A 24,664-nucleotide genomic window follows, 5' to 3' on the forward strand; every position below is an offset into this window, starting at 1 on the left:
TCATTCTGATTAATGTGTTGCCTCTCTTAGATATCAAGTATTTGCCTATAGCTGTACTGCCTCTCGTCACAACTGGAGAGTCAGTAGTAGAAGTGTGAAATTTTTAAAAGTCTCTTGAGATATGGAAGGTATTACTGTGAGGCTGATGATTATTTTAGTGTTGTGTGTGAGGTTTCGAGCCTAAAACAAATGCATACTTTTTTCTCAAGAGAGATTTTTAAGAGCATCCCCATTATAAACGTGTCAGGCATGTGTGTTACCGGTTCTGTTACTTGCTGGCTACTTGACTCCAAGCAGGTTAGTGAAGTGAAGTCGCTCAGTCGTGTCCGACTCTTTGCTACCCCATGGACTGTACCCTACCAGGCTCCTCTGTCCATGGGATTTTCCAGGCAATAGTACTGGAGTGGATTGCCATTTCCTTCTCCACAGGATCTTCCCAAACCAGGGATTGAACCCTGGTCTCCCGCATTGTAGACCGACACTTTACCGTCTGAGCCACCAGGGAAGTTACTTAACAGCATACCTCAAACTCCTCGTCTGTAAAATGAGGATGATCATTGGACTTACCTCATAGGATTGTTGTGAGCATTAAAAGAGAGAGTTGTAGCACAGTGTAGGCAGATAGTAACTAGCTGACTGTTATTACTCTTAGTTTTCTACATTTTCTACCTTATAATGTTTTTCTGGACTGGGGTTTGCTTCTCCATTAGGTTCAGAGCATTATTCGCTCCCAAACCAGCATGGGAATGCGTCACAGAGATCGTCCTACAACTGGTAACACCCTCAAGTCCGGCTTGTGTTCAGCCCTCACAACCTACTTTTTTGGAGCTGATCTCAAGGGGAAGCTGACAATCAAAAACTTCCTTGAATTTCAGCGTAAACTGCAGCATGATGTTCTGAAGCTGGAGGTAGGTATTTCTTGGACTTCAGGACACTGTCCATCATGTACCCACGAAGAGCCTCTGGGCTGGGAGGGGCCTGCACCATAGGTATTCTTTTTATCTACCTCCAGCCATGAGAACTGATTGGTTTGAACCTTATCAGTGATCTGCAGCCTGACAGCAAGTAGGAAATAATATGATTCTAGGACTGAAAGCCCAGAAGTCTAAATTGAAAATCTTAGTTGTCTCTGGATGCTCAGCTTGAGGAGAAAGAAATTCAGGAGTCAGAGCAGTTTTCAACCTGAGCATGTATGCTTATTGTGTAAAAGTCACCAGGGGATGAAGGCAGGGAGGATAATAAGGAGCTCTTTCTATGAAAGTTTACAAAGGTAATAACAGCTGGAAACACAAAAGGTCAGAAATAAAGATATGTGTACTCAGAGTTACAAAGGTGTCATACTGGGTTTGAGGATTTACTTTTCCACTTAAAGTTTAGACTGTCATGGTATTCAGTTCCTGGACACAACTCTGTAAGAGTATTATTACCTTTTTCTGTGCCTGTATTTGTTGAATTAAGTGCTTTTGGATTAGTTGCCTACTGAGTCTGTTCGGTTCAAAACATGCATTAAATGCCTTTTGTATGCATTTTTGTTTGAGGACAAAAAAAATGAAGTCTCTGATTTCCTCAGATTTTAAAAAATTCCCTTATGCTGTTGTTTCTCCACCCCCTTTTATGGGTTAACATATGCCCTGCTTTTAATGTTATTTGAAATTTTAAAACATTAAATACTGTGACTAAAAATACATAAAACTATTGGAGAAAAGTGCTGCTTTGTTTTTAAACTCTGAATATTACTTCTCTATCTGCTCTCCCATCTTTCCCCAGAGATTCTAATATACTACTCCCACCTCTTCCACCCACTTACCTCAGTTGAGACAGTTTGAAAAGTCCTAACTGAATTCCCATTATTGATCAGAACAGTGCTTAATATTCATTCTCTAGAAGAGAAGCAGAAGAATAGATCATACTAAAATCAGATCTAACTTTAGAATCTGCTTTCACACTTTTTTTTTTGGAAATAGTATAATTAATATTTAAGGAATGTACCTTAAAATAACAAAGTAATGGTTCTCCATATTCAGCCTCCTTCAAGAGACTCTTGTACCCCCTGTAATACTTGGTAAGTATTTATTTATTTTATATATAGTGCAGGGGGCACAAAACTTTACCTCTATCCTCCTGGGGTCTGCACCTGGGCCCGAGTCTTAAATTAATGTAAGGCAGATTAACAAGAGAGAAGTATACAGATTTTTACACATACATGGGAATCCCCGTAAAAAAATGAAGACCCAAAGAAGTGGCTCAGGCTAAGTGTTTATATACTAAATTGAGCAGAGAGAAGCAACTTAGCTTTATGAAGTTCGCATTCTTATCACCAGAAAAAGAGAGTCAAAGTCAAGAGTTATCTATACAAACAGATTTTGTTAAAATAATTCTTATCTTTCTTTGGTCCCCCATATGTTTTAGTTACTTGTCCACAGTTGCCTTTCTTTGTTTCTTTCCTGCCGGTATAAGGAGGACATCTTTCACATGGGAGTTTTACATTCTGCTTTCAGGAGTCCAGCTGTTTTTGTGTTAAGAGTTCCTGACCCCTTGTATGCATACCTGAAACGGTCTTCTTTGGAAACATTATAACATAATTTGGGAATGTGAAATTATTTAACATATTAATTATATAGTTATAACTTAGCATGGCGTATAAAATGTAGTTAGAAGATAAAGCACAAGTCAGAATGGCAGTTTTGACAAACTTTAAACAACAGTACGGCGTCATCAGAATATGGAGCAGATGCCAGCTTTACCACATTCTAGCCTGACACTCATTCTTGGACACATGACAGAGTCTCAAGAGACAGAGCATGGACCTCTGTCTTTTACCCTGAGATGCTAGAGAGCTTAAAGCCCACTGACATACCATGTAGATAGCCAATGCAGTAGAATGTTATAAAGCAGATTAGGGAGTCAGTTCAGTTTAGTTCAGTCGCTCAGTCATGTCAGACTCTTTGCGACCCCAGGCCTCCCTGACATCACCAACTCCGAGAGTTCACTCAAACTCATGTCCCTCAAGTCGGTGATGCCATCCAGCCATCTCATCCTGGGTCGTCCCCTTCTCCTGCCCACAATGCCTCCCAGCATCAGGGTCTTTTCCAGTGAGTCAACTCTTCGCATGAGGTGGCCAAAGTATTGGAGTTTCAGCTTCAGCATCAGTCTTTCCAATGAACAACCAGGACTGATCTCCTTTAGGATGGACTGGTTGGATCTCCTTGCAGTCCAAGGGACTCTCAAGAGTCTTCTCCAACACCACAGTTCACAAGCATCAATTCTTCGGTGCTCAGCTTTCTTCACAGTCCAACTCTCACATCCATACATGATCACAGGAAAAACCATAGCCTTGACTAGACGGACCTTTGTTGGCAAAGTAATGTCTCTGCTTTTCAATATGCTATCTAGGTTGGTCATAACTTTCCTTTCAAGGAGTAAACATCTTTTAGTCTCATGGCTGCAGTCACCATCTGCAGTGATTTTGGAGCCCAAAAAAATAAAGTCTGACACTGTTTCCACTGTTTCCCCATCTATCTGCCATGAAGTGATTGGACCAGATGCCATGATCTTCATTTTCTGAATGTTGAGCTTTAAGCCAACTTTTTCACTCTCCTCTTTCACTTTCATCAAGAGGCATTTTAGCTCCTCTTCACTTTCTGCCATAAGGGTGGTGTCATCTGCATATCTGAGGTGATTGATATGTCTCCCAGCAATCTTGATTCCAGCTTGTGCTTCTTCCAGCCCAGTGTTTCTCATGATGTACTCTGCATATAAGTTAAATAAGCAGGGTGACAATATACAGCCTTGACATACTCCTTTTCCTATTTGGAACCAGTCTGTTGTTCCATGTCCAGTTCTAACTGTTGCTTCCTGACCTGCATATAGGTTTCTCAAGAGGCAGGTTAGGTGGTCTGGTAATCCCATCTCTTTCAGAATTTTCCACAGTTTATTGTGATCCACACAGTCAAAGGCTTTGGCATAGTCAATAAAGCAGAAATAGATGTTTTTCTGGAACTCTCTTGCTTTTTCGATGGTCCAGCGGATGTTGGCAATTTGATCTCTGGTTCCTCTGCCTTTTCTAAAACCAGCTTGAATATCTGGAGGTACACGGTTCACGTACTACTGAAGCCTGGCTTGAATTTTGAGCATTACTTTACTAGCGTGTGAGATGAGTGCAATTGTGCGGTAGTTTGAGCATTCTTTGGCATTGCCTTTCTTTGGAATTGGAATGAAAACTGACCTTTTCCAGTCCTGTGGCCACTGCTGAGTTTTCCAAATTTGATGGCATATTGAGTGCAGCACTTTCGCAGCATCATCTTTCAAGATTTGAAACAGCTCAACTGGAATTCCATCACCTCCACTAGCTTTGTTCGTAGCGATACTTTCCAAGGCCCACTTGACTTCACATTCCAGGATGTCTGGCTCTAGATTAGTGATCACATCATCATGATTATCTGGGTCGTGAAGATCTTTTTTGTACAGTTCTTCTGTGTATTCTCGCTGTGTCTTCTTAATATCTTCTGCTTCTGTTAGGTCCATACCATTTCTGTCCTTTATCGAGCCCATCTCTGCATGAAATGTTCCCTTGGATCTCTTAATTTTCTTGAAGAGATCTCTAGTCTTTCCCATTCTGTTGTTTGCCTCTATTTCTTTGCATTGATCGCTGAGGAAGGCTTTCTTATCTCTCCTTGCTATTCTTTGGAACTCTGCATTCAGATGCTTATATCTTTCCTTTTCTCCTTTGCTTTTCGCTTCTCTTCTTTTCACAGCTATTTGCAAGGCCTCCTCCGACAGCCATTTTGCTTTTTTGGATTTCTTTTCCATGGGGATGGTCTTGATCACTGCTTCCTGTACAATGTCATGAACCTCCATCCATAGTTCATCGGGTACTCTGTCTATCAGATCTAGTCCCTTAAACCTATTTCTCACTTCCACTGTATAATCATAAGGGATTTGATTTAGGTTATAGCTGAATGGTCTAGTGGTTTTCCCTACTTTCTTCAATTTAAGTCCGAATTTGGCAATAGGGAGTTCATGATCTGAGCCGCAGTCAGCTCTTGGTCTTCTTTTTGCTGACTGTATATAGCTTCTCCATCTTTGGCTGCAAAGAATATAATCAGTCTGATTTGGGTGTTGACCATCTGGTGATGTCCACGTGTAGTCTTCTCTTACGTTGTTGGAAGAGGGTGTTTGCTATGTACGGTGCATTCTCTTGGCAAAACTCCATTAGCCTTTGCCCTGCTTCATTCTGTATTCCAAGGCCAAATTTGCCTGTTACCCCAGGTGTTTCTTGACTTCCTACTTTTGCATTCCAGTCCCCTATAATGAAAAGGACATCTTTTTTGGGTGTTAGTTCTAAAAACTCTTGTAGGTCTTCATAGAACCATTCAACTTCAGCTTCTTCAGCGTTACTGGTTGGGGCATAGACTTGGATTACCGTGATATTGAATGGTTTGCCTTGGAAACGAACAAGATCATTCTGTCGTTTTTGAGACTGCATCCAAGTACTGCATTTCAGACTTTTTTGTTGACCATGATGGCTACTCCATTTCTTCTAAGGGATTCCTGCCCACAGTAGTGGATATAATGGTCATCTGAGCTAAATTCATAGCTATGATTAAGTTAAAATACAGCTATTAAGCCTTAATCCTGTCCTACTGGTAACATTATAAGGAATGGAAATTTGGAAAGAGACACAGATACACCAGGGGTGAACTTACACAGAGGGACAACCGTGTGAAGAGACAGCAAGAGGACAGTCAACTGCAAACCAAGGAGAGAGGCTTTAGAGGAAAGCAGCTTGGCCTGTACCTTGATCTTGGACTTCCAGCCTCCAGAACTGTGAAAAAATTAATTTCTGCTGTTTGTCACCTAGTTGGTAGTCTGTTATTATGGCAGCCCCACTGAACTAACACAGTGATGTGTGCCTGAAACACTTGGCATGTACCATGCCTTTAATAGTTATCCTTCTACCTTCTTTTATATACCTTCCTCCCTTTAGTATATCAATTAGCACATAGTAGACACATAAATAGATCATCCCAGACAAATGACCGAAAATCCTTACTTTCATTTTGAAATAGTTTTCTGATAAAACATCTGGAAAATGGAAGCAAATTTTGTTTTTATGAAACACTTTTAGTTTTTGAAGTTTAGGTAATTTCTCCCCTCACTGAATATGAAATATAATATCATCACAGCCAAGAGGAAAATAGAAATGATTAACACTATCTTAACTTTCACATGGGTTTTATAAGTTCCATCATTCTATTTATATCTTACCAGTTTAATTTCATTGCTTACTAAATCTACTTTAAAATTTTAGATCAAGGAGATTTATAGCTCCATTTAATTTCTATCTTTTTCTCACCACAGTAGCTTTGAGAGTGAAGAGAACACAATTTATCTGTCAAATTTAATTTCCACACGGGTCAAGGAAGGGAAAAAGTCTATGAACAAAATCTATCGAATGCCTACTATGAGCCAGACAATGTGTAGATAATACATGCCTTCTTTATTTTAATCATCACCAACCCTATTGGATTTGGTGATATTATACCCATGTTACAGCTATAGAAACTGAAACTTGAAATGATAAAAGTTACAGAGGTAGTAAATGGTACAGTCAGGATTCCAACTCAGCCTTTCAGACTAAGCTCTTTTCATTCTGTTCATCATTTGATTGTTATTACTTTTAGTCTGAGATGAGGTTTCTGTACATGACTTATTTGGAGCTCTAAAGAAAAAATGTTCAGAAATTTAGGAACAGAAAAAAAAAAATTCCTGAATATTTAGTTTCCCTTTTTCAACACCATTCTTTTCCAGTTTCTTTGCCCTTCAAGTTGAATCTTATGACTGAGAAGAAATACACCGTTCTTTGTGTTTATAAAATACTATGTAAACTACCTACTTAGTTTCTTTTCATAACAGTCATTGACTTGTTAGATTTTTTGTGTTTTAATGCTCTTAACTCTGGTTATATTTTTTTTATACCCTTTGTCTTTATTTGGGACCTAAAAAAATGTGGATTTAAAACAATGACTTTAGAATGCCCAGTTTCATAAGAAAATATGAGTTAGTAATGGTGAAATGCCTTTGTGTTTAAGGCTGTTGGGAAAAGCAGTTATAATGACTTGGAATAAAATTATGAACTATTTAATTAAATATTTAACATATGCATATAAAAGCCAGATATACATTAATTTTAATAAATCATAGTGGCTTAATGTCAAAAATGAACAGTTTTTTAAAATATATCCTTTGAAGTTATTAAAAATTCCATCTAAGTCTACCAAGAACTATTGAGCTGAGTTCCTTGGAGACAGGTGCCAAGTCTAATTTCAGTTAATATATTCATTGATTTCTTGAGGATTGCAGCAAGTAGGATGTCAATCAAAAATGAAAGGTAATAGAGAACTCTTTGAAAGATTATGATTAATTTGGGGGGAGGAGAAAAAGGAGCTGTCATTATGTCAAAGAAAAGTAAAAACTAATTTATACGAGGAAGAAGGCAACTTCGGAATACACAAGAGGCAAACTGAAAGAGTATCATCTAACAGAATTCCAATTTGTAACATTTTTTTTAAGTTTTGGGGTTCAAAACTTTTTTATAAGTTTTGCTTATTGCATAACCAACCAGATTATCACATTTTAAAATGGAATGAGTATCAGTTATCTGAAGGCAAATTATGTATAATTCAGAGGGTAACAATGACTGTCTCATATTCCCAGTCTTCAAGAAAAAAAATACTGATGTTAACTAGATTTGTTCAGTCAGAAAGAAAGATAACAAGGTGACATAAAAATCTATGCTAATTATTCTCATCTGCCATTAAGAGTAGAGCAAAAAAAAAAAAAAAGAGGGTTAATTTAATTTAAATTGTAAGGAACTTAATATTAAAGAATTCCAGAATCACCTACCCTTTACATCATCAAGCTGACATCTTTGTACTCATCTGTTTAAAGTACTAAAGTAGAATTAAATCTTTCTTGCCTCAGTGGAAGACCATATTAAAAGACAAACTTCAGCTGTTTTCTTGACCAAAAGATTGTTGGAAAGGAGATCAGAAGGCAACCAAACACTTTTAGGAACTAGAACACTCTTGGCAAAGCAAATTTCTTTTTATCTTAATAATCTATTTTGGGCTTTTTTCCTCCTGGGAAACTGATTCTTATTACGTAAACTTAAAATTGAGAATTAACTTTGATTTAACTAAATCTAAGAAACAAAATGAGGTATGTGTTTGTTGGGTTTTTTCTTCTTTTCTTTAGTTTTATTCTTCTATTTTTGCCTCTACAAAACAGAATGTAGATAGTAATAAATCTTCAGTTTCTTATTTCATCCTTAGATGTTTTCAACTTAAAAATCATTAAAAGAGTTATTAGAGAGTACTTGTTTCTTTTAGGGATTTATAACTTTAGGGAGCAAAGTATATGTTTAAAGTCTTAAAAAACAAATGAACAAAAAAAACCTTTAACCTTGTTATTAAGATAACAGTCCCCACTATAAAAAATCTATTTATATTTGGTTATGATAATAAAATTTTTTACCAGTTTATCTTTTGTAAAAAATTTGAAGTACATAGCCAGCATAAACTGCTCAACTGCTTATAAAACTCTTGAGAAAAGCCCTTTAGCAAGCATTATTTTCCCAAGTGTTTTTTTAAAAAAGGAATCTATTCTTTCACCATACAAAATACTTTTATTTCTTGCTTTTTATTTTGATTGCTTTACTTATTTTTTATATCTAGATACCTACCAATCCTATAAGAATTAACAAATTGGGTAGGTAACATGAAATAATCATTACTTTAAAATATAGATCCAGGATAGATAACATCCTGGGCCATAAATCTAGCCTTGGTAAATTCAAAAAAAAATTGAAATCATCTCAAGCATCTTTTCTAATCACAATGCGGTAAGATTAGATGTCAACTACAGAAAAAAAAACTATTAAAAATATAAACATATGGAGGCTAAACAACTCACTTCTGAATAACCAACAAATAACAGAAGAAATCAAAATATGCATAGAAACGAATGAAAATGAAAACACAACAACCCAAAACCTATGGGATTCAGTAAAAGCAGTGCTAAGGGGAAGGTCCATAGCAATACAAGCCTACCTCAAGAAACAGGAAATAAATCACATAAATAACCCAACTCTACACCTAAAACAACTAAGAAAGGAAGAAATGAAGAACCCCAGGGTTAGTAGAAGGAAAGAAAACACAAAAATTAGGGCAGAAATAAATGCAAAAGAAACAAAAGAGACCATAGCAAAAATCAGCAAAGCTAAAAGCTGGTTCTTTGAGAAGATAAATAAAACAGACAAACCATTAGCCAGACTCATCAAGAAACAAAGGGAGAAGAATCAAATCAACAAAATTAGAAATGAAAATAGAGAAATCACAACAGACAACACAGAAATACAAAGGATCGTAAGAGACTACTATCAGCAACTATATGCCAATAAAGTGGACAACTTGGAAGAAATGGACAAATTCTTAGAAGAGTATTACTTTCCAAAACTGAACCAGGAAGAAATAGAAAATCTTACAGACCCATCACAAACAGAAATCGAAACCGTAATCAGAAATCGTCCAACAAACAAAAGCCCAGGACCAGATGGCTTCACAGCTGAATTCTACCAAAAATTTAGAGAAGAGCTAACACCTATCCTACTCAAACTCTTCCAGAAAATTACAGAGGAAGGTAAACTTCCAAACTCATTCCATGAGGCCACCATCACCCTAATACCAAAACCTGACAAAGATGCCACAAAAAGAGAAAACTACAGGCCAGTATCACTGATGAACATAGATGCAAAAATCCTTAACAAAATTCTAGCAAACAGAATCCAACAACATATTAAAAAGATCATACATCATGACCAAGTGGGCTTTGTCCCAGGGATGTAAGGATTCTTCAATATTTGCAAATCAATCAATGTGATACACCACATTAACAAATTAAAAGATAAAAACCATATGATTATCTCAGTAGATGCAGAGAAAGCCTTTGACAAAATTGAACATCCATTTATGATAAAAACCCTCCAAAAAGCAGGTATAGGAAGAACATACCTCAACATAATAAAAGCCATATATGATAAACCCACAACAAACATTATCCTCAATGGTGAAAATTTGAAAGCATTTCCCCTAAAGTCAGGAACAAGACAAGGATGCCCACTCTCACCACTGCTATTCAACATAGTTTTGAAAGTTTTGGCCACAGCAATCAGAGCAGAAAAAGAAGGAAAATCCAAATTGGAAAAGAAGAAGTAAAACTCGTACTGTTTGCAGATGACATGATCCTCTACATAGAAAACCCTAAAGACTCCACCAGAAAATTACTAGAGCTAATCAATGAATACAGTAAAGTTGCAGGATATAAAATTAACACACAGAAATCCCTTGCATTCCTATACACTAACAATGAGAAAACAGAGAAATTAAGGAAACAATTCCTTTCACCATTCCAACGAAAAGAATAAAATACCTAAGAATAAATCTACCTAAAGAAACAAAAGACCTATATATAGAAAACTATAAAACACTGATGAAAGAAATCAGAGATGACACAAGTAGATGGAGAAATGTACCATGTTCATGGATCGGAAGAATCAACATAGTGAAAATGAGTGTACTACCCAAAGCAATCTATAGGTTCAGTGCAATCCCTATCAAGCTACCAATGGTATTTTTCAGAGAATTAGGACAAATAATTTCACCATTTGCATGGAGTTACAAAAAACCTCTAATAGCCAAAGCAATCTTGAGAAAGAAAAATGGAACTGGAGGAATCAACCTACCTGACTTCAGGCTATACTACAAAGCAACAGTCTTCAAGACAGTTTGGTATTGGCACAAAGACAGAAACATAGATCAATGGAACAAAATAGAAAGCCCAGAGATAAATCCATGCACCTATGAACACCTTATCTTTGACAAAGGAGGCAAGAATATATAATGGAGAAAAGACAATCTCTTTAACAAGTGGTGCTGGGAAAACTGGTTAACCACTTTTAAAAGAGTGAAACTAGAACACTTTGTAACACCATACACAAAAATAAATTCAAAATGGATTAAAGATCTAAATGTAAGACCAGAAACTGTAAAACTCCTAGAGGAAAACATAGGCAAAACACTCTCTGACATAAATCATAGCAGGATTCTCTATGACCCACCTCCCAGAGTAATGGAAATAAAAGCAAAAATAAATGGGACCTAATTAAACTTAAAAGCTTTTGCACAATGAAGGAAACTATAAGCAAGGTGAAAAGACAGCCTTCAGAATGGGAGAAAATAATAGCAAATGAAGCAACTGACAATTCATCTCAAAAATATACAAGCAACTCCTGCAGCTCAATTCCAGAAAAATAAGCAACCCAATCAAAAAATGGGCCAAAGAACTAAACAGACATTTCTCCAAAGAAGATATACAGATGGCTAACAAACACATGAAAAGATGCTCAACATCACTCATTATCAGAGAAATGCAAATCAAAACCACAATGAGGTACCATCTCACGCAAGAAGTCTACAAGAAATAAATGCTGGAGAGGGTGTGGAGAAAAAGGAACCCTCTTACACTGTTGGTGGGAATGCAAACTAGTACAGCCACTATGGAGAACAGTGTGGAGATTCCTTAAAAAACTGGAAATAGAACTGCCATACGACCCAGCAATCCCACTGCTGGACATACACACTGAGGAAACCAGAATTGAAAGAGACACGTGTACCCCAGGTTCATCGCAGCACTGTTTACAATAGCCAGGCCATGGAAGCAACCTAGATGTTTATTGGCAGACAAATGGATAAGAAAGCTGTGGTACACATACATAATGGAATATTACTTAGCTATTAAAAAGAATATATTTGAGTCAGTTCTGATGAGGTGGATGAAATGGAGCCTATTATACAGAGCGAAGTAAGTCAGAAAGAAAAACACCAATATAGTATATATCAACGCATATATATGAAATTTAGAAAGATGGTAACGATGACCCTATATGCAAGACAGCAAAAGAGACACCGATATAAAGAACAGACTGTTGGACTCTGTGGGAGAAGGCGAGGGTGGGATGATTTGAGAGAATAGCAATGAAACATATATATTATCATGTGAAATAGATTGCCAGTCTGGGTTTGATGGGATGGAGAAGGAGGTGGGAGGGAGGGTCAGGATGGGGAACACATGTACACCCATGGCTGATTCATGTAAATGTATGGCTAAAACCACCACAATATTGTAAAGTAATTAGCCTCCAATTAAAATTTTTAAAATAGAAATATATAAAAATGATAGAATAAAAATTTAAGTGCCCACAATAATTCTTTATAAGTCAGTCACTCATGACTTGATGTCAACACTTTTTAAAGCTAATTCTGTCTTCTCTATGCACCATATTGTCAGGTAGGTCCAAAGTCTTGCCCTGATGAAACCAAGTTAGCTCTCAGGGTGTTAGTTTAATAAGAAGATATGTAAAACATAAAGCCAAACTGATTTAGTTTCTTGCAATTCCCTTTACACCCTATAGCTCATGTTTGCTGTCATTTGCTGCTTGTAGGTAGAATCAGATTGGAAAGTCTATCCATAGTAGAATGTCCATGGTGATACAAAGCTCCTTTGATGTAAATGTAACCTTAATCAATTATTCTATAAAAATTACAGAAAACACTGCTTTTTGTTTCATATCTTTTGGAGAATGAAAGGAAAGTTTGAGTGATACTTTGGTGCTTAAATGTATATGATCTAGGCATGATTTTTAAAAGATATTAATTAGTACTTCTGAATCTGACATTTCAGATTGATCATTAAAGTGCAGAAAACTTAGAGATTAATACTTTTTTGATATGCAGATAGCATTGTGATTCCAAAGTCAATATGTTAATGATACCTCTTATCATACTTGGCAATCACCAGGATTTTCTTGCCATCACATATCTTTAATTTACATTCTAAGTTAACTTTAAACTGGACACAAGAAAAAAAGGGGCTCATAAATAAATCATGAAAATTTGATTTTTCTCTGGTGGAAATTTTTGCTCAGTCTTATCTTCAAATAGTCTTATTAACCATTTTTTTTAGTAGAACACAGGCACTTCTCAATTTATGAATGAGCTGTGTACCAATGTGTTAAAAAGTTCATAGCTCAACTCTGGCAATCAGAATGCAGTGATAATTTCTTAATCTTACACACAGCAGAATGCTTAATATACAATATAGTTGAACGTGATACAGTAAAATGGAAAGTAGTATAAAAGATGACAGTGAATGTTTAATCAGTAGCTACTTTCCTAGCTACAACAGTCTGTTATAGAAGTATCAAACGTTTTAGCAAAAAATTGAGTACATATTACGTAATAAAAATACTAGCCAACATATCTCTTGAGTTCACTGGAAGTTGAGCACTATTGTGGGTGCCTTATTACATTATTTTCATTTAATCTTCACAACGATATTTGATTGGCATTATAATTATCCACGTTTAACAAATGAGAAAATGAAGATGCAAAGAAATTAGGTAATTTACGCAAGGTCCCTAGCATGATAAGGAGGAGCTGATATTTGATTCTAGGCAGTCTGCCTCTAGAGTCTGCTCTTTTTTTTTTGAATTGAAGTATATTTAATTTACAATGTTCTATTAGTTTCAAGTGTACAGAAAAGTGATTCGATTATATATACGTACATATATATATTCTTTCTCAGATTTTCCATTATATGTTATTGTAAGATATTGAGTATAGTCCCCAGTCTATACACTAGCTCCTTGTTGTTTACCTATTTTATATATAATAGTGTATATATGTTAATCCCAAACTCCTAATTTATCTTCCCTTCTCTGCCTCTAACTATCCCCTTTGGTAACCATAAGTTTACTTCGATATCTATGAGTCTGTTTCTGTCTTAGAAATAGTGCATTTGTATCATTTTCTTAGATTTACATATAAGTGATATCATATGATACTTCTTTGTCTTACTGACTTCACTTAATATGATAATCTCTAGGTCCATCTAGGTTGCTATCATTATTTTAGTCTTTTTGTGGCTAAGTAATAGTATACTGTATATATATACCACATCTTCTTTATCCATTCCTCTTTCAGTGGACATTTAGGTTGCTCCATGTCCTGGCTTTTCTTCCAAGGAGCAAGTGTCTTTTAATTTCATGGCTGCAGTCACCATTTGCAGTAATTTTTCGACCCGAAAAAAATAGTCTCTCTCTGTTTCCATTGTTTCCCCATCTACTTGGCATGAAGTGATCCAGATGCAATGATCTTAGTTTTCTGAATGTTGAATTTTAAGCCAACTTTTTCACTCTCCTCTTTCACTTTCATCAAGAGGCTCTTTAGTTCTTCTTCACTTTGTACCATTAGAGTAGTGTCATCTGCATATCTGAGGTTATCGATATTTCTCCTGGCAGTCTTGATTCCACCTTGTGCTTCATCCAGCCCATGGTTTCTCATGATGTACTATGCATATAAGGTAAATAAGCAGGGTGACAATATACAGCCTTGACGTACTCGTTGCCCAGTTTGGAACCAGCCTGTTGTTCCATGTCCAGTTCTAACTGTTGCTTCTTGACTTCATACACATATCTCAGGAGGCAGGTCAGGTGGTCTAGTATTCCCATCTCTTGAAGAATTTTCCACAGTTTGTTGTCATACACACAGTCAAAGGTTTTGGTGTAGTCAATAAAGCAGAAATAGATGTTCTTCTGGAACTCTCTTGCTTTTTCCATGATCCAGCAGATGTTGGCAATTTTATATTTGGTCCCTCTGCCTTTTCTAAATCCAGCTTGAACATCTGGAAGTTCATGGTTCACGTACTGTTGAAACCTGGCTTGGAGAATTTTGAGCATTACTTTGCTAGCATGTGAGATGAGTGCAATTGTGTGGTATTTGGGCATTCTTTGGCATTGCTCTTCTTTGGGATTGGAATGAAAAGTGACTTTTTCCAATCCTGTGGCCACTGCTGAGTTTTCCAAATTTGCTGGCATGTTGAGTGCAACACTTTCACAGCATCATCTGTTAGGGTTTGAAATAGTTCAACTAGAATTCCATCATCTCCACTAGCTTTGTTTGTAGTGATGCTTCTTAAGGCCCACTTGACTTCACATTCTAAGATATCTGGCTCTAGGTGAGTAATCACAGCATTATGGTTATCTGGGTCATGAAGATCTTTTTTGTATAGTTCTTCTGTGTATTGTTGCCACCTCTTCTTAATGTATTCTGCTTCTGTTAGATCCATACCGTTTCTGTCTTTTATTGTGCCCATCTTTGCATGAAATGTTCCCCCTTGGTATCTCTAATTTTCTTGAAGAGATCACTGGTCTTTCCCATTCTATTGTTTTCCTCTATTTCTTTGCATCGATCACTGACGAAGGCTTTCTTATCTCTCCTTGCTGTTATTTGGAACTCTGCATGCAAATGGGTATATCTTTCTTTTCTCCTTTGCCTTTAGCTTTTCTTCTTTTCTCAGCTATTTGTAAGGCCTCCTCAGACAACCGTTTTGCTTTTTGCATTTCTCTTTCTTGGGGATAGTCTTGATCACTGCCTTCTGTACAGTATCATGAACCTCAATCCATAGTTCTTCAGGCACTCTGTCTATCAGAACTAATCCCTTGAATCTGTTTGTCACTTCTACTGTGTAATCTTACACCATGAAATTAAAAGATGCTTGCTCCTTGGAAGAAAAGCTATGACCAACCAAGACAGCATATTAAAAAGCAGAGACATTACTTTGCCAACAGTGGTCCATCTAGTCAAAGCTGTGATTTTTCCAGTAGTCATGTATAGATGTGAGAGTTGGACTATAAAGAAAGCTGAGCACTGAAGAATTGATGCTTTTGAACTGTGATGTTGGAAAAGACTCTTGAGAGTCCCTTGGACTGCAAGGAGATCCAACCAGTCAATCCTCAAGGAAATCAGTCCTGAGTATTCATTGGAAGGACTGATATTGAAGCTGAAACCCCAATACTTTGGACACCTGATGCGAAGAACTGACTTATTTGAAAAGACCCTAATCCTGGGAAAGATTGAAGCCAGAGGGAGAAGGGTCTGACAGAGGATGAGATGGTTGGATGGCATCACTGACTCAGTGGACATGAGTTTCAGTAAGCTCTGGGAGTTGGTGATGGACAGAGAAGCTCAGAGTCAGACATGACTGAGCGACTGAACTGAACTGAACTGATGTTCTGGCTTTTGTAGACAGTGCTGCTATGAACGTAGGAGTGCATGTATCTTCTTGAGTTAGAGTTTTCTCTGGATATATAACCAAGAGTGGGATTACAGGGTCATAAGGTGGCTTTCTTTTTAATTTTTAAGGACTCTGCATACTAATTTCCATAGTTCAGTTCAGTCACTCAGTCATGTTCAACTCTTTGCGACCCCATGAACTGCAATACACCAGGCCTCCCTGTCCATCACCAACTCCCAGAGTCTACACAAACCCATGTCCATTGAGTCATAGATGCCATCCAACCATCTCATCCTCTGTCATCCCCTTCTCCTGCCCTCAACCTTTCCCAGCATCAGGGTCCTTTCAAATAAGTCAGCTCTTCACATCAGGTGGCCAAAGTATTGGAGTTTCAGCTTCAACATCAGTCCTTCCAATGAATATTCAGGACTGATCTCCTTTAGGATGGACTGGTTGGATCTCCTTGCAGTCCAACAGACTCTCAAGAGTCTTCTCCAACACCATAGTTCAAAAACATCAATTCTTCGGTGCTCAGCTTTCTTTATAGTCCAACTCTCACATCCATAGATGACCACTGGAAAAATAGCTTTGAATAGAAGGACCTTTGTTGACAAAAGTAATGGCTCTGCTTTTTAATATGCTCTCTGGGTTGATCATAACTTTCCTTCCAAGAAGTAAGCATCTTTTATGGCTGCAGTCACCATCTGCAGTGATTTTGGAGCCACAAAAAATAAAGTCAGCCACTGTTTCCACTGTTTCCCCATCTGTTTGCCATGAAGTGATAGGACTGGATGCCATGATCTTAGTTTTCTGAATGTTGAGATTTAAGCCAGCTTTTTCACTCTCCTCTTTCATTTTCATCAAGAGGCTCTTTAGTTCTTCTTCACTTTCTGCGGTAAGGGTGGTGTCATCTGCATATCTGAGGTTATTGATATTTCTCCCGGCAATCGTGATTCCAGTTTGTGCTTCTTCCAGCCCAGCGTTTCTCATGATGTACTCTGCATATAAGTTAAATAAGCAGGGTGACAGTATACAGCCTTGACGTACTCCTTTTCCTATTTGGAACCAGTCTGTTGTTCCATGTCCAGTTCTAAATGTTCCTTCCTGACCTGCATACAGGTTTCTCAAGAAGCAGGTCAGATGGTCTGTTATTCCCACCTCCTTCAGAATTTTCCACAGTTTATTGTGATCCACACAGTCAAAGGCTTTGGCATAGTCAATAAAGCAGAAATAAATGTTTTTCTGGAACTTTCTTGCTTTTTCTAAGATCCAGTGGATGTTGGCAATTTGATCTCTGGTTCCTCTGCCTTTTCTAAAACCAGATTGAACATCTGGAAGTTCATGGTTCACGTATTGCTGAAGCCTGGCTTGGAGAATTTTGAGCATTACTTTGCTAGCGTGTGAGATGAGTGCAACTGTGCAGCAGCTTGAACATTCTTTGGCATTGCCTTTCTTTGGGATTGGAATGAAAACTGATCTTTTCTAGTCCTGTGGCCACTGCCGAGTTTTCCAAACTTGCTGGCATATTGAGTGCAGCCCTCTCACAGCATCATCTTTCAGGATTTGAAATAGCTCCACTGGAATTCCATCACCTCCACTAGCTTTGTTTATAGTGATGCTTCCTAAGGCCCACTTGACTTCACATTCAAGGATACCTGGCATAGGTGAGTGATCACAGCATCGTGATTATCTGGGTCATCAAGATCTTTTTTGTACAGTTCTTCTATGTATTCTCGCTGTGTCTTCTTAATATCTTCTGCTTCTGTTAGGTCCATACCTTTTCTGTCCTTTATTGAGTCATCTTTGCATGAAATGTTCCCTTGGTATCTCTAATTTACTTCAAGAGATCTCTAGTCTTTCCCATTTATTGTTTTCCTCTATTTCTTCACATTGATTGCTGAGGAAGACTTTCTTATCTCTCCTTGCTATTCTTTGGAACTCTGCATTCAAATGGGTATATCTTTGCTTTTCTCCTTTGCTTTTCACTTTTCGTTTCACAGCTATTTGTAAGGCCTCCCCAGACACCCATTTTGCCTTTTTGCATTTCTTTTTCTTGGGAATGGTCTTGATCCCTGTCTCCTGTACAGTGTCATGAACCTCTGTCCATAGTTCATCACGCACTCTATCTATCAAATCTAGTCCCTTAAATCTACTTCTCACTTCCACTGTATAATCATAAGGGATTTGATTTAGGTCATAGCTGAATGGTCTAGTGGTTTTCCCCACTTTCTTCCTTTTAAGTCTGAATTTGGCAATGAGGAGTTCATGATCTGAGCCACAGTCAGCTCCCAGTCTTGTTTTTGCTGACTGTATAGAGCTTCTCCATCTTTGGCTGCAGAGAATATAATCAATCTGATTTTGGTGTTGGCCATCTGTTGATGTCCATGTGTAGAGTCTTCTCTTGTGTTGTTGGAAGAAGGTGTTTGCTATGACCAGTGCATTCTCTTGGCAAAACTCTGTTAGCCTTTGCCCTGCCTCATAGACTATAACAATTTACATTCTCACCAACGCTGTAGGAGGGTACCTTTTTCTCCCTACCCCCTCCAACATTTGTAGACTTTTTAATGATGGCCATTTTGGCTGGCGTGAGGTGATGTACCTCATTGTGGTTCTGAGTTATGTTTCTCTTAATAATTAGTGATATTAGTGTCTTTTCATGTACCTGTTGACCATCTGTATGTCTTCTTTAGAAAAATGTCTCTTTTGGCCTTCTACCCAATTTTAGAGTCTGCGCTTAACTACTGACTTACACTAGCTTTCCAGGAGCTGTGCTGAATGCTCAGGATTCAGGGATGAACAGAATACTGTCCCTACTCCCAAGAAAGTTATAAAAGTGAGCTGAATAAACCAGAAATTCTTGCGTAGTGTTGTAAGTACAATATTGGAGAGATTTATGTGGTGCAATTAGAGTATAATAGGGGACATGTAAATCAGCCTGTGAAGTAAAAGAGCAAGAGACCACTCGGGAAATTTTCCCAGAGATGGCAATATTTGAGTCAGCTTTAACTCTGCAATTTATTATATCTAAAGAAAGGATTTTTGTCAGCTCTTTGTTCTGGTTAGATGAGAAGAGGCAAGGAAGCGCTGAGTACACTGGGACTAGAGCCAAGAGAGGGATGACAGAGGAAATGACCTTTCTTACCCAGTTTGTCCCAAACAAGATTTAATGTGTCTTAGGTGTTCTCAGGTTGGTAGAGTCTCTGTGCCTTCAAGTCTGGGTCTGCAGAGATTGTTGAGAAGCATATGAAAAGCAGGGGACTGGATAAGAGAAGAGAAGCTTTCTCCAGATTTCTGGAGCTAGCTGGACCGGTAGAAAGATCAAATTTGGCCTCTAAATCAGACCTTGAATGAAGAACTTGGAACTCAGTGTTGCCTAAGGGATCTGAGTAGGTATTTTCATTTTTATCCCTCTTCTAGCCATCTTTTGCCATATTTCAGAATTATGGTTCTCAGAATTTATGCACATTTTACAAGGAAGAATTTGAGCTTTAAAGAATGATAACTGTACTAATGAGTGGAAAGAAGCTTTTTGTCCTCTAATTTTTTTCCCTTCTTCTAACTAATTTGGCCTTAAATAACTCTTGTAAGTCTATTTTTTTCTTTCTTAGAGGGAAAGGAGATTTTTTTAAAAATAGCTTTATCCTCTAGCCTGCCATATAACCTTAGGGGAGACTGAGACGTCTAGACAATATCTTAGGAATCAGAGCCAGCTTTGCAGTAATTTGTGAATAAATAATGCATTGCAGCCTGTTGAATACAGACTCTGAGCAAATGCCACTTTAGAGGATCATATAAATTATATCAGGTTATTACCCTCTGAATTCAGTTAACAGCACAAAAACAGCTTTTGTCAAGTCTCTTTCATTTCTTATTTTAATAGAATGCCTTTTCTCCCTCTCTGCCCACATTCTCCTTATTTATTTTGTATCAATCTACCGCAATATTAGCATGAATGTTTTTTCATATTAAAGCTCCTTGGCCTAATGAAATATAAACTACTTAAACTATTTTTAACATAAAAAGCCTCAAATAAAGTGAAAGTTGCTCAGTCGTGTCCAACTCTTTGCATTCGCATGGACTATACAGTCATTGGAATTCTCTAGGCCAGAATACTGGAGTGGGTAGCCTTTCCCTTCTTCAGGGGATCTTTCCAACACAGGGATCAAACCTAGGCCTCCCACATTGCAGGCGGATTCTTTTCCAGCTGAGCTATCAGGAAAGCCTGAAATAAAGCAATGCCAAAAAAGCTTTTTGGGAGATGCCCCTTTTCTTTACCAGTCTTTCCTTGAAATGTGATAGCGTGTCTACCTAGCAGAAGAAATAAAAACCAAAAATGTAATACTTAGTCATTTTTTTTTTTTTACTAAAAACAAATTAAAATTATTTAGTGTTTAGGTGTGTGCCAGGCATTGTGTTAGATACTGGATAATGAAACCAAGTAGACCCTGATTCCTAAATTTAAGGAACTATGATCAGTCTGGGAAATTAGTTATTACAGTACAGGAAGAAAAAGTACAATGATGGAGGTATGCACAGAAGAGGTGAACAATAAATATTTGTGAAAAGAATAATCAGTATACAGTTATGCCATTTGGATTTTTAGAAAGTTAATCTAAATGTGAGTTTTATCTCTATGGCCTTGGGAGCCTGTGTTTCATCATTTGTACAGTTAGGGTAATGGCCACCTCATAGACTTGTAAGGAAGACTGCCTGAGATAAGAAAGGCCCCAGTGGCATGCCTGGCACCCACCAATCACTCTAGGAAGATTTGTTCATTTATTCATTCATCTGTGACTGCCTGTGTGAAATTTTAGTGCCGAATGTTGGACAACTCCACAGAGCCCCTTCCCAGAAACTGCTGTTGGCTCCTGCGCTTCTTGCTTTAGCAGAAAAGGAAGTGAGGGAAGAGTCAGTAACTTCTTGACATCTCTGTCCAGTGGCCCATCTTGATATTCTTTGCAGTTTTGTCTCCTTTAATGTTTGAAAAGATTCCAGAAAATTTCCAGTTTCACAGTCATTATGTTGATTCTATTTTTCATCCCAAATCAGTGATTTCCAGAATATCCAACTAGAAAAATAAGTGAGGTGTATTGAATTCATTGTACTTGAAGATATCACTCAGTAAGATGTTTGATAATATTTTTCAAATTTCCAGATGGATACATTATGGAGCATGATGCCAGAAATTAAGGAACTAAAGTAGTTTTTCCTTGAATATAGTATTGATTCACTTTCTCTTTAATGGACATCATATACAGAACCATTAATACAAAGTTATTGCTGTCATCATTTGTTAAAGATATTAATATGCTATTATTCGCCTTGCTATTTAGAAGTAGTTTCCATGAATTTTCTGTGCTATTAAGACTGGCAGAGTACAAACCCAGAAACTCTAGAAGCATCTCATTTGCTGTAGTAAAAGTACCTTTCCTATCTGGTGGGTCATTTTTGTTGTGATAGTAATTGTTTCTCTGTTTCTCTCTGGCATAGAGGATAAATTAATGTTAATAGGGTTGGTTTCACAGTTGCTCTTGTTCGAGGTAATGTGTGTGATGCTGCAACTCCAGCTCTCATGTTGGTGTTACTACCACCGCTGGTATAGATTTCTGCTCAAGCTCTAGTGTTTCTTCAAAGTAGGAAGATGGTTTCTAAAAATTGAAGTATTATAACTCTGCAGTAGTTAGCTATTATTGCATAAGCAATTATCCCCAAACTTAGCCATTTAAAGAATTTATTGTATCACACAGTTTCTAAGGGATAGGAATCCAGGAGCAGCTTAGCTGGGTGGTTCTGGTGGTGGTCACAGTGTCAGCCAGAACTGCAGTCTTCTGAAAGCCTGACTAGTCTGGAGGGTCCTCTTTCAAGTTCACTCACATGGCCACAGGCAGGAGGCTTTCAGTTCCTCCTTCTCTGGACCTCTTCACAGGGCTCTCTTGACATGATCCATTGTGGGAGGAGACTGCACGTGAGAGAATATTAGAAGATGGGGAACACTGGGGACCATTTCTATATAAGGTACCACCTGTGTACACTTACCACCTTCCCCAGGGTATAAGAGTAGCCTTCGGTGGGCTGTGTCAAGAATAGTTCCAGTGACAGGCCATCTCCAGTAGTGCTGTCTCATGGCCCTACCACCATCTCTGCCTTTCCCAGCAATTGACTCGTCGCGGAAGCCGCCCCACCAGTTTGTCTTTCTGCCCTGGCTTGATTTGTCGCAGAAGCCTCATTGCCTTTCTGAACCACTGGTACTGCTCAGGGTCACCACAGCTCTCCCTCACATGTTTCATTAGCTGTGAATCTAGTGAACAGAGGATTGCAGCCTTATGTTCTTCCTTCTCAGAAGGCTTGCTTCCTTGTAGTCTTCAGGCAGTGTACATCCATAGTTTCTCTCTGCTTCACCAGACACCCAGCTGCATGTTCATGTAATCCAGACTCAGCAAATGCTTGCCATATTCCTGTCCCAGTCCCTTCTGTTTCCAAAGAAATGTGTCCTGCTATGCAGCTTTTGCGGAGAAGGCAATGGCACCCCACTCCAGTACTCTTGCCTGGAAAATCCCATGGACAGAGGAACCTGGAAGGCTGCAGTCCATGGGGTCGCTGAGGGTCGGACACGACTGAGCGACTTCACTTTCACTTTTCACTTTCATGCATTGGAGAAGGAAATGGCAACCCACTCCAGTGTTCTTGCCTGGAGAATCCTGGAGACGGGAGCCTGGTAGGCTGCCACCTATGGGGTCGCACAGAGTCGCACATGACTGAAGTGACTTAGTAGCAGCAGCAGCAACATGCAGCTTTTGAATTGACAAGGAAGGCTCCTCTCATCTCTAGGATTCAAGTTCCCCCCCCCGCCCGGGGGGAGGGGGGAAGCTTAATCTCTGTTGTGTTATGCATCATGGTATATTGCTCCCCTTAGTGGCAGAAGTATTGGACATTCTGAAGAAATAAATGTACAGCTAAAATGATGTGATATGTTTTCGTTTGCATGCTTGTAATTTAAGGAATATATCTGTTAAGATCTCTTTGAAATCACTATCTAGAATGAAAATACTGCATAGATTTTTTTCTGAAATATTTTGTAATCAACTTGGAAAATTCCCACTGTAATACCAAATGAGTTTTTAACACCAACCTGTTAAAAACTAACAGATTGCCTTTTTTTACTCAGGATTTAAGGAATTTTGTTCTCATGATACACAGAAGATGGTATGTATTAAAACACCTGGGTAATACATCCCTTAGTGATAGCCTTCTGTATGTCTGAAAATGTTGATTTCTTTGGTCTAACGGACTTGGAACTTTTAGGCAGAAAGTAGCTACTGTTTGGCTATCCCTTTACACAATTTACAATTATTCACTTAGGTATAAGCTCGTCTTACTCTGTGATGTTAACTAAAGAAATGGGATCAAACTCTGCTTTCTGTCAGGAATTTTCCCAGTAGGCTCAGTTCAGTTCAGTTCAGTCGCTCAGTCATGTCCGACTTTTTGCGACTCCATGAACTGCAGCATGTCCATCACCAACTCCCAGAGTCCGCCCAAACCCATGTCCGTTGAGTCGGTGATGCCATCCAACCATCTCATCCTCTGTCGTCCCCTTCTCCTCCTGCCCTCAATCTTTCCCAGCATCAGGGTCTTTTCAAATGAGTCAGCTCTTCACACCAGGTGGCCAAAGTATTGGAGTTTCAGCTTCAACATCAGTCCTTCCAATGCTAAACTGAACTAAATTTTTAAGTAAATGAGTATCAGGTTAAATTTGATTGAGACTAGTTTTTAAATTTGAATCTAAAGTAATGCTGGGATTTTTCTAATGCTTGGGAAATGGTGCTGGTTGGTTTGTTGATTTGCTTATTTTGATTTTAAAGAGCCTGTGAAGGAATTTTCTCTTTCTCCATCAGGAAAGATTAATTAAAATTCTCTTAGTACAATATCTCCACAACTGATCTTAAAGAATATTGTGGTGTATTCGTTTCCTAACTGTGGATTTGAAATAAGTGCTTTAGTTCACTGTATTTATGCTCTGACAGGGTTATGATAGCTAGGGGAACAATCTCTTTGATTTTACTCACTTGTGAGTATGTATAACCTCAAATGTGATGTTAATGTGGCTTTGCATTCAATTTCTGCCAAGGAAAAATAATAAATTGTGGAGCTGGTTAATCCGGTGAGTCTAGTAAGAAGTCCATTTATTTGAACGTGTGAGTCATTAACTCACCAAAGCTAATCAGATTTTATACATACTTTGTCAACAGGAGCCTGCTCTGCTTAGTGAAACATGATTTATTTTAAACTGGCATAATGGAGCATCACCTTAGATGCCCTTCCCAGCTAGCTTTGCAGAAGTCATCCCGAAAGAGTCACCTTCCCTGCACGACTTTTTAGTGATATCATGTCCATGTGCCAGAGGGCTCCGTGGGGCAAGTTTTACTCTCAGAGGGAAGTAAAAGTTAACACAGTTTTAGTAAATGAATGCTGCTAA

At 38.1% G+C, this 24,664-nt stretch overlaps 1 protein-coding gene across 2 annotated transcripts in view; it reads left to right on the forward strand.

The window, feature by feature from the left end:
* The window catches only part of MICU1 (mitochondrial calcium uptake 1), a 223,837-nt gene that overhangs the window by 137,336 nt on the left and 61,837 nt on the right, over positions 1-24,664 (forward strand). For both annotated transcript variants that reach the window (XM_052639467.1, XM_052639466.1), the window contains one exon: positions 711-908. In XM_052639467.1, the coding sequence (XP_052495427.1) occupies positions 711-908 (198 nt within the window). The remainder of the gene's footprint in view (positions 1-710; positions 909-24,664) is intronic.

Source organism: Budorcas taxicolor, chromosome 5 (genome assembly GCF_023091745.1).
Source record: "Budorcas taxicolor isolate Tak-1 chromosome 5, Takin1.1, whole genome shotgun sequence".
NCBI lineage: Eukaryota > Metazoa > Chordata > Mammalia > Artiodactyla > Bovidae > Budorcas > Budorcas taxicolor.